The sequence below is a fragment of the Fonticula alba genome (assembly GCF_000388065.1).
Source record: "Fonticula alba strain ATCC 38817 unplaced genomic scaffold supercont2.1, whole genome shotgun sequence".
Taxonomy (NCBI): Eukaryota; order Rotosphaerida; family Fonticulaceae; genus Fonticula; species Fonticula alba.
In genome coordinates, this window is record NW_009242971.1 from 650,894 (window position 1) to 660,407 (window position 9,514).

At 67.0% G+C, this 9,514-nt stretch overlaps 3 protein-coding genes across 4 annotated transcripts in view; 1 reads left to right on the top strand and 2 right to left on the bottom strand.

The window, feature by feature from the left end:
* The window catches only part of H696_00135 (peptidylprolyl isomerase), a gene marked incomplete at both ends in the record, with an annotated part of 2,869 nt that extends 2,648 nt beyond the window's left edge, over window positions 1–221 (bottom strand). Inside the window, one exon of the mRNA XM_009493969.1 lies at window positions 59–221. Coding sequence (XP_009492244.1) covers window positions 59–221 — 163 coding nt within the window. The remainder of the gene's footprint in view (window positions 1–58) is intronic.
* A 1,234-nt stretch (window positions 222–1,455) lies between these two features.
* H696_00136 (hypothetical protein) lies at window positions 1,456–4,054 on the top strand. Its single transcript, XM_009493970.1, has 7 exons — window positions 1,456–1,726; window positions 1,893–1,993; window positions 2,091–2,897; window positions 3,083–3,225; window positions 3,360–3,426; window positions 3,569–3,634; window positions 3,767–4,054. The coding sequence occupies exons 1-7, from the start codon at window positions 1,521–1,523 to the stop codon at window positions 3,958–3,960; spliced, it is 1,584 nt and encodes a 527-aa protein (XP_009492245.1). The 5' UTR covers window positions 1,456–1,520; the 3' UTR covers window positions 3,961–4,054.
* A 279-nt stretch (window positions 4,055–4,333) lies between these two features.
* H696_00137 lies at window positions 4,334–7,808 on the bottom strand. 2 transcript variants are annotated; one of them, XM_009493972.1, is made up of 6 exons: window positions 7,649–7,808; window positions 7,128–7,515; window positions 6,749–6,912; window positions 6,320–6,592; window positions 5,092–6,133; window positions 4,334–4,884 (listed from the first exon to the last, which is right to left on the bottom strand). In XM_009493972.1, exons 2-6 carry the CDS (start codon window positions 7,505–7,507, stop codon window positions 4,449–4,451), a joined length of 2,295 nt encoding a protein of 764 aa, XP_009492247.1. In that variant the 5' UTR covers window positions 7,508–7,515; window positions 7,649–7,808; the 3' UTR covers window positions 4,334–4,448. The 2 variants fall into 2 exon arrangements, with proteins under 2 accessions (XP_009492247.1, XP_009492246.1); XM_009493971.1 differs by having other exon boundaries at window positions 7,128–7,541.
* Between the last annotated feature and the right edge of the window lie 1,706 nt (window positions 7,809–9,514).

Here is a 9,514-nt window from a genome sequence, read left to right on the forward strand (position 1 = left end):
CCCCCCCCCATCCCGCCCCTCCCCCGCTAGTCTCGCTGGTGACGAACAGGCAGCGGACCAGAGGCCGATCGAGCCGCCAGGAAGGTTGGCATTTGACGAGGGACGTCCTGCCGGAGGCCCGGCCGGCGAGCTGACCGCCCACTGGCCAGAACAATCCAGAAGTCAGGGACCCGGGGGATGATGCGGCTAAAATAATGCAACAGGCACCGGAAAATCCACATCTAGGGTTTGATATTCCGCCTTTTTCTTCCCTCTTCCAGCCCCATCCACACCTTTCGAGAGGTGGGTTTAGCGAGAGACACGACGGGCCGAGGAAAGGCTCATGTCCATCCTCTTTTTGGAGCTGCATAATGTGTCCGGGCCCTTCCGATTGGAGGTTGGGGGTGGGACCGATTCGAAGGTTCGTCGCTTGTGCTGATGTTTCCTCTTTTTCGGTTCCAGCAATCCCCCGCCCACACAACACATGGCACCACCAGGGGACCGGTTCTCGGCGGCCTCCGGCTGTGGTCCTGCGGGCGGCCGGCTTGTGAATGTGTCCGTGGCGCCCGGCGGGGGGTGGGGCCCCGATGCCGGCGCAATGCCGAGTTCAACCGGATTTCCTTGGCCCGGCCCCTGGGCTGCCCCGGGTGGTTCCCTCCACAATGTGCCCTCCGAACGGGCACGCCAGGGTGAGGGAGGGAAACCCCAGCAGGGCGTCCGTCCTCGGGGGCCTTTGTGGGCCGGGTCCTGTCGAGGCGGCGGGGGGGGCCGAAACAGCCAGATCATGGATTGCAGGGTGTTTTTTCTAGATTGACGGGGCCTTCGAACCGGCGGCGATATTGGGCAATATTGTGGGTGTGGGTGGGGTCCGTGTCGTGATGGCCCCGGGGCGCGCCAGAAGGGGGCAAGCGCGTTTCCCCGACCGCTCGAAGGGGGGGGGGGGGGGGAGGGCCCTGCGAGAATGCGCCTTTTCCCGTGCCCGCTGCGCCGCATTTTTCATCCTCCGGACTGTCATCCTCCCTGCACCCCCTTGCGCCGAAGGGAACACACACACACGCCTGCGATGCCTCCGGCCCCGTTGCGTGGCCGGCCAACGGCGAGGTGACAGGGGCGTGAGTGCGCGGGAAGCGCCGTCCGCCCGTGGCGCAGGCCCGCAAGATCGGGCCCAGGCCTCCGTTTGATAGCTGTCGAAGGTGCCCATTCATGGTCCCGGGCAGCGTCGGAGCGACATGACCAGCGCGATCCGGCCCCCCCCCCCCCCCCCTCGGCTAGCGCGCTGCAAGTTTCTGGAAGCCGAAGCAAGATCTAGCCCCACAGTAGCGCGCGATCCCCCCGCATCCCCGCTCGGTACCGACCGGCCCTCCGGCCCCCGACGGCCCGGGTCCCAGGCCATGGGATATCTGTGCCACCTCGGAGTTGAGGGCCTGGCGCACCCGCGTGCGAGGGAACCGACACCCCTGTCCCTCCCTTCCCCCCCCCCCCCCACCCCCCCCCACCTGTTGCCTGCCTCGCCTTTCCCCCCGTGCCTTTCGCTCCTTTCAATGAGTGGCCGAGTTTTGGCACCCGGAGCCGGCGCCGCTGGCTCCAATCCCGGCCCGAACTTCACGCTTACCTTCGACTTCGGCCCGACTGCTGCCGACCGCGCCTCCGTCCGGTGCTTCGCCAATCGGCCAATCCAGCTGGCCCTCGAGGATGCCTGCTTCCGGTTCGCCCGTCGCCAGATTGCTGCTGAGGACCTGCAAATTATGTGCGTTCCCTCGGGGGTTGGCTTGTCTCTTCTTCTTCCTCCTCCTCCTCCTCTTCGTCGCCTCTTCGATCACCCCCCACGGTGCCGCTCGGTCTGACATCTGTGTCCCCTTCTCGTTCCCCTCCCGCCCCCGGTCGTCACTCGCCCCCCCACCCCCCCCCGAAAGCTGGAAGCGCCAGCCGATTGATGCCTCCCTGTCACCGCAGCAGCACGGCATCACCTCCGGCACGGCCCTGCCGACCGCCACCCGGCGCGGCGATCTCAAGAGTGCGCGTCTTACTCCACCAACCATTGCCGGCTCTCCTGCGACCAGATCATGTGCTGAAACACCTTCCAATGCCCTTGTGCTCCGTTGCCCCAAAAGGCCGCGTGTCGTTGGTTGTGCGCACGGACCGCGGGCAATTCCGCCTGGCCGCCGAGCCCGAGGCCCGGCTGCTGGATGTGCTGACGGCCCTGCCTGGGCTGCAGCCGGGCTCGGCGACGGCGCTCGAGCTGGCCCCCGGCGCCCCGGCACTCGACGCCTTTTTGGCGGTGGCCGCCGGACGGACACCCACCCTGCGCATTCTCAATTACCACTTGGACGAGGGGTGGAACTTCCTGTGGCGGACGCGCCTCTGCTCGCTTGGGCTGCTCCAGCGTGCTGGATCGGCCGCCGCCGCCGGGACCATTCTCTTTGAAGTCCGCTGGCGCCCGGCACGCGAGGCGGACCCGGCCGACCTGGAGTGCCTCCGTGCCAATCTCGCTCGACCGGATTGCCGCAACATCGAGCACCTCCGCCTGGTGCCGGTCGCCAAGCAAACCACCGATCCGGCTCCGGCCACCGGGGAGTGGGTCCTCTCGCAGCTTCCCTCGCAGGCCCAAATCCCCGAAGGTCTCTTCGAGCCGCCCTCCCCCGGCGAGCGCTCGATCTTCGCGGCCCCAGACCGGCAATCGACCCAGGCCTCCGAGATGCCGGCTGACCGGACGACCACCGACCCGCCGCCGGTCGTCCACACTGCTCCGGCCCCTCGGCGCAGCCCGACCCCGGCCCATGCCCCTGCTCCGGCTCGGGCCACGGCCTCCGGTGTGCGCGGCTGTGACTGTGAAGGTTGCCAATCGGGCAACATTCTGGCTCACCGACGGGTGATCACCACTTCCCAGCGTACCACTGTCCCGGGCTCGCTGGAGCAGGGTGCGTTTTGTCCATATTTATATCTGTCCCTCTCTCCCTCCCCCCCCCCCTCTCTCTCTCTCTCCCTCTCTCTTGCTTCCTGTTGCTTTCTGCTGCTTCCTGCGGCTGCTGCCACTCGCTCCCCTCCCCTCTGCCCGCCCTTTGCCCCCTTGTTCTGACAGCCAAACCTCCCTCCCCTCTCACAGATGCTAGCGACTCCTTCTATGAGCTGAATAATAACGATCTTGGTGCGGTGCTCTCCAGTCTCCGGAGTGCCGACCAGGAGGCGCTCAAGACTCGGGCCATGCGCGATAAAGAACGCCAGGAGACACTGGCCAAGTTCCCGGCCGTATGTTTTGCCAGTGTTGCTGTTGCCCCCTTTGCTCCTCCCTACCCCCCCCCTCCCCCCGCCGCGCCATGTAACTGACACTCCTTCCACCCGCTCTTTCCCCTCGGTCGTGTCCCCCTTTCGCCCGCACCCAGACGTGTATTCGGTTCATGTTTGCCGAGCGCTTTGTCCTCGAGATTGCCCTGCCCAGCAACTCCCCGGGTACGCCAGCGTGCCCCCTTTGCACTCCCACCGTCTCTGCTTTTCTTTGTCTCTCCCCTTCTCTCTCTCTCTCACACACACACGCACACATACACACATATGCACACGCGCACAAACACTGACTCACCCATACACACAACAGTGTCCCTCGTCCACCAAACACTCCTGTCACTCGCCCGACCGGAGATTCGTGACCAGCTTCTCACCTGTGCGCTGCGACCCCCCCCCCCCCCCCCCCCCCCCCCCTCCTCCTGCCTCTCCTTTCCGCCCTCTTCTGCCCCTTTTGTTTCCTCCCCTCCACTTCGGCCCTCCAACCAACACACCGCCGCCCACCCTGTAGATACAACCCCCCCGCGGACTCCGCTGGTCGGCAGCCCGGGCCACCGGGCCTCAGCCCGAGATCCAGTCGACCTATTCGCGGCCGGCCTCACCCCGGCCGCCATTGTGCATGTTGGCCAGGCCGGAGTGCAGGCATCTCATGCTCGAGCTGACGCGGTCCTTTTGCCCGAGCATCTCGCAACCGGACGTACTTAAGGGATGAGCGTGCTCCTTCTGCCGCCATCATCAGCACCAGCACCGGCCCCCAGCCCCGGCACCGCCGTCAGCACACACACACACACACACATGCACAATGTAGCCCTCTTTTCATGTTCTGGTTGGTATTCGCGACATGGGGGGTCCAATGTGACGATGGTCCCAAGTGAAAGAGCGGGAGACCGCACGAGGAAAAGAAGAGGAAGAAGCAAGGACATGGCTCTATTACGGCATTCAAAGGGGCGAGGAGTTAGAGAGTGAGAGGGCTCTTGAGGGCGGCTTCACAGGCTCGTCTGCCCTCCCTGCCTTCAAGGAGGAAAGAGGGATGGTTGGCAGCACGGGGACGCCAAGGCGGATGGGTGGGAGGAGGAGGGGGGGGGGGGACGGGAGGGAGGTGACGCGCGCCCAGACAACACCACGGGGTCAGGCAAGGTAGGGGGGCGAGGGCAGGGGCACACGTGGGCAACACCCGGTCGGGCCGGGCGCATTCAAGCTTTGCCGGCGGAGGCAGCGGCCACCGCAGGGCGACCAGCATTGGTTAGGGCAGTGCGGGCACCGGCCGAGGGGCCGGGCTTCATGGGGGCCTCGGATCCGGAGGCCTCCTCGTCGGAGTTCCCCGGCAACACGGTGTTGGCCTCGACCTGGATGAAGCGCTGCGACGGCCGATCGAACACATAACCCACGGTGCCGAGCTCACCATCGAAGCGGTTTTTCCGCACATCAAGATAGCGCCCACGGCGGTTACGCTGGAGGATGATGACGTTGTCGGCCTCCTGGGTGGCCTTGGCCGTGCCGAACACCGAGCTCGTCATCAAGGGGACATTGTCATCCTCCTTGCGGGGGTGGATGACCACGGTGATGTGGATGTTCTTCTCCGAGGCAAAGGTGCGCAGTTGCTCAATGGCCTTGTCCTGCATGTCGAACCTGGGTTGGGTGGGTGCATGGGTGGGTGCATGGGTGCATTAGCATGGCGTGTGCGTGTGCGCGTGTGTGTGCGTGTGCGTGTGTGTGTGTGTGTGTGCGTGTGCGCATGCAGAGAGAGAGGGAGGGGGAGGAACATCGGAGCAGAGGGAGCTGGGAGGAAGGGAGAAACCGGCAACCCCGGCAACCCCGGCAAGAAAGCACACGCACTTCTCATAGCCACCCTTCCCCTGACCGGACATCATAAACTGGAGGTTGTCTAGGATGATGTGCTCGACGTCGTGCACATAGACCGCGTGCTCCATGGCGTCGAGGACGAGCTCAACCTTGGTCGAGCCGAAGAACCGCAGGAAGTGCATCGGCAGCCTCTCGAACATGTTTGCCCACTTGTCGAAGTCCTTCAGGCTGTCCGTGTCGAAGCCACGGCCAGCATACTGGGAAATCATCTTCTTGGCCAGACGAGAGTTCCGAATCTCGAAGGAGCCCCACAGGGTGGACACCCCCTGGACGCAGTAATCCAGCGACAGCTGGCTGAGGAAGGAGGTCTTGCCGGAGCCGGTGGCCCCGGTGACAATGGTCAGCTCGCCCCGGCGAAGGCCCTTGATGATGCGAGTCAGCCCGGGCAGAGTGCGCGAGGGGACACCGAGCACCCGAGCCGGCTGCATGAACTCATTGTAGATTTCGGTCCGCAGAGCCGTGAAGCGCTGGATCTGCTCGTGCGGGATGCGCTCGGCATCCAGCAGACGCCGGAGCATTTGGCTCCCGGCGGCCGATGGCCCGGCGCCGGAAGACATGTCCACCTGCAGGAGCTCCATGGCTCGAGCCACCTCCTCCGGCTGGAGAGTCCGACTGCCGGAGTCCACACTGTGGTACGTCTGCAGGATGGTAGACGGCTGGCAGGGCTCGGCCGTGTCGCGGCTGCCATCCTCCCGCACCGGCGGCCGGACGACGAAGCACCGATCGCGGCCGAGCTTGCGGGCAAACTTGTCGGCCGCCTCATTGCCCGCCACATCGCTCGGGAACCACAGGTAAATCCGGGAGAAGTGCTCGAGCAGCGGCATGGAGTTGATCGGCAGCGACAGGTAGTCCAGGGGCAGGGCCACCGCCGGGAGGCCGGTTTCCTGGGTCGCGGCCATGGCATCCCACTCATTGGCCGTGATGATGAGGCCCTTGCTGGGGGATGATACCACGGTCGGCAGGCCGAAGAGAGCCGTCTCGCCCTGGCGTGGGTCCAGCTCGAAGCTCTTCGAATCTGTGGGGGCAGGGATCTCGCCGGGGTCAGAGGAAGGAGGAGGCTTCCGGCAAAGCGAGCGAGCGAGCGAGCGGGCGGGCGGGCGGGCGGGCGGGCGGGCGGGCGGGCGGGCGGGCGGGCGGGCGGGCGGGCGGGCGGGCGGGCGAGCCAGGCAAAGCCCCCGAGCCAGGAGGAGCAAGGGCGCACCTTGGATGTTGACCAGCTTCACACGCAGGAGATCCCCGGTGGCCAGGGTGCCTGGGCCGGAGGAGGTCGACTGGCTGTCCTTCTGGGTGCAGGAAAACCATGGGAAGGCCAGGTATGGGATTGTCTGGGTGGCGGCGACTTCGGCTTCGTCTTGCGACTCGACCGGCTCTCGAACCAGTTCGAAGATCCCGACATCAAATTGCCTCAGGGTGTCCTGGTGGATGTGGTGCTGTTCCTGGATCCAACCAATCACCTCGGGGCTCTGCTCAAGAGCTGTGGCCGGAGGGGGGGGGGGGAGTCAGCAAAAGGCCATGCACGTGTGCATCTCAGGGGGGGGGGGCGGAGCACAGAGGCATGCATGCATATGCGTGTGTGTGTGTGTGTGTGCGTGCGGTTTGGGGGAGGCAAATGCCTCGTGGGGGCACGCACAGATCCGGATGTCATCCAATGTCATGGAGGGCGGATCGGTCGGGCCGGCCCCGAGGCCGGTGCCCCCGACGCAGGTGCTCGAGAAGGAGGGCCCATAGGTGAGGCTCTTGAAGTCATACCAAGACCCGCCACCGCGACAGGCGCTGCAAAAGAATTTCCCATTGCTGGGGGCGGCGGTGGGAGGGACAAAAAGGCGGGGAGTTTGGGGAGTCAGTAGGCCCGGAGGCGGCCCGGCAGCGGCAAGCAAAAGCACCTGAGGGTGCATGCATGTGTGTGTGTGTGTGCGTGTGCGTGCGTGTGCGTGCGTGTGCGTGCGTGTGCGTGCGTGTGCGTGCGTGTGCGTTTGGAGGGAGGGGGGCAGTTCCACATGCATGCGCACCTCTTGTTGATGGTCAGCGACCAGTTGGACTCGGACAGGCGCATGGTGCGACAACGGATGCAGTGCTTCACGTGTACGTCCTCCCCGACACTGGAGTTCTCCATGCGATGGAGCTGCAGGAAATTTTGCACCTCAAAGGGCGAAAGCTGGAAGTACTCCGACACAAAGATGCCGGCACCGGGGGCGGGGCTTGTGCTGTGGTTGCCGGCATGGCGGGAGGTGTGTGCCGGCCGGGGGCCGCCACCGCCGCCATACTCGCGCCGAGCCACCGGGGCCAAAGGCCGAGCCACCGAGGGAATACCAGGGCGCGGGGCCAGCCGGCCGCTGGCTAGGGTGATGCGCCGCAGCGCCGCCCGCTGCTGCAAGGCAAGACGCAGCATCTGGGTGGCTGGGGAGGGGAAAGGGCGGGAGCAGCTATGGGCAAGATGAGAAAGAGGGAAAGGCGCGAGGGAGGAGCAAGGGGGAGGAGGGACAGCCGGGCGGGCGACGCGTGAATCGATGCCAAGAGGAGGGGGACGCACACGGCAGGGGAGCTCCAATCAGGAGAAGGCCTCAAGCACAAAGAGGGGAGGAGGGAGAGAGAAAGCGGAGGGAGGGGCGGCAGCCGGCGAGGGGGGGATGAGGGTGCAAGCGAGAGAGGAAGAACACGCGAGCGTGGGCGAGGAGGGGGAGGGGAGGGGGGGGGGAGTCGGTGTGCAGCTGACCTGGACGTTGATGGGCGCGCGAGTGTGGCACTGGAAAAAACATCGCCCCCGAGGGAGGCGCCGAGGGGCGCGGGCAGGCGAGTGATGGCGGGCCGCCGAGGAGGGGGGGGGGGGGCAGAGCCGCCAACACAGCCCCAGCCTGCGAAGCGGAAAAAACGAGCTCCACCATGAAAATAAAGCTCCACCCCCAACAGGAGCCCGCCCAAACGCCGGCCGAAGGGAGGCCGGTGAACCGGCCCCTCCGGGTGAACATGCAGGGGGGGGGGGCGGAGGCCCTCCGTCGTCACCCGGCCCAAGCGCGGGCCACCCATGTGTGCGTGTTTCCCTCGCGCGGCTCGTGTCCGGCGAATTCTCGACCCCGCGCGTGCACGACTCCAGGTGGGGCCAACGTTCTCGCAAATCCGGGATACCCCCTGGCCGGAGGGAAAGCCCTTCAGCCATACCACAGGGGGCGGGGCCGGGCCCGGCCCGGGCCAACGACCCGAAGGCGGCCTGTCTGCTTCGGGAGGACCACACCGTGCGCGACCATGGCGCCCCCCGGCCGGGGGCGGAGGCCGAGCGCACTCTGCCCGCGCATGTCGCCCGGCAGGCGGGGACAAGGCGGGGGTCCGGCGCTGGTGGGCCAGCGCGTGCGGGGGGGGGGGGGGGCCCTGCCGAATTGAGAGCCGGCGGCCGGTGGCCGGCCCGGAGCATGTTCAATCGCGAGTGCGCTCACCGCGGCCCGGGGAGAGCGATCCTCCCGACCTCCTCCCCCGGAGCGATCTTGGGGCTTCGAGCTCTCGGGGGCTGCACCCCTGGCAGTGGAGCACCCTCGTCTCCCCTTCCCCCCCCCCCCCCCCCCCCCCTCCCCCCCGCCCGCCCGCCCCCCCCCCCCGGAGGCCAGCGGGACAACCGGGCCCCCCACGCCCGCGCCCCCCCCCAGGCAAGGAAGGATGGGCACAAACGGGACCGACCACGCACACGCACACACGTACACGCACACACGTACACGCACACACGTACACACACACACACACACACATATACACACACACGGGCCGCGTTCCCGCCACTCCCGGAGTGACCCTAGGGCGTCGACGTACTAGAGCGTTGGCACACGCTCCCGGCAAGACACCGAAACACTATTACGCGGTTCTGCCTTTCCAGACCCGCGTCTAATGCCACCGGAGCGCTGGTCGCGCGGCCCTGCCCACCAACCACGCCCGACGGGGCGCTCGCCACGGCCCGGTGGCCCGGGCGAGTCTGCCGAACGCCCCCGGGGCCAGCGGCGATGGCCGAGGGTGCGATTCAGACTTGTGCCCCTGCCGGTTGGCGGTTGCGACGAGAGAGAGAGCGAGCGAGAGAGACGCCGGCACGTTGCCGCCCGATGCCCACCTCCCCAGCGGGGGAGAGCCCCGGGCAGGAGGGGAGCGAGGGACCGGGGGGGGCGCCGGCAGGGAGCCGGAATCGTGTGTTTTCACGTCCTCTCCTGCGGGGCCGCCTCCTCCGGCTCTTGCGATCCTGCCCGGCCGAGGAGGGCCCAGGGGCGCTAGCTGACCCCGGCAGAGCCATGCCAGGGGAGCGAGATCCACTCCGGACAAAAGGGGTGTTGCCCGGGCCCCAGGGGGTGGGCCACGGAGACAGCATTACTCTCCCTCGCCCTCGCCCCCTGCATCTCAGGGGGGGGGGGCGGAGCACAGAGGC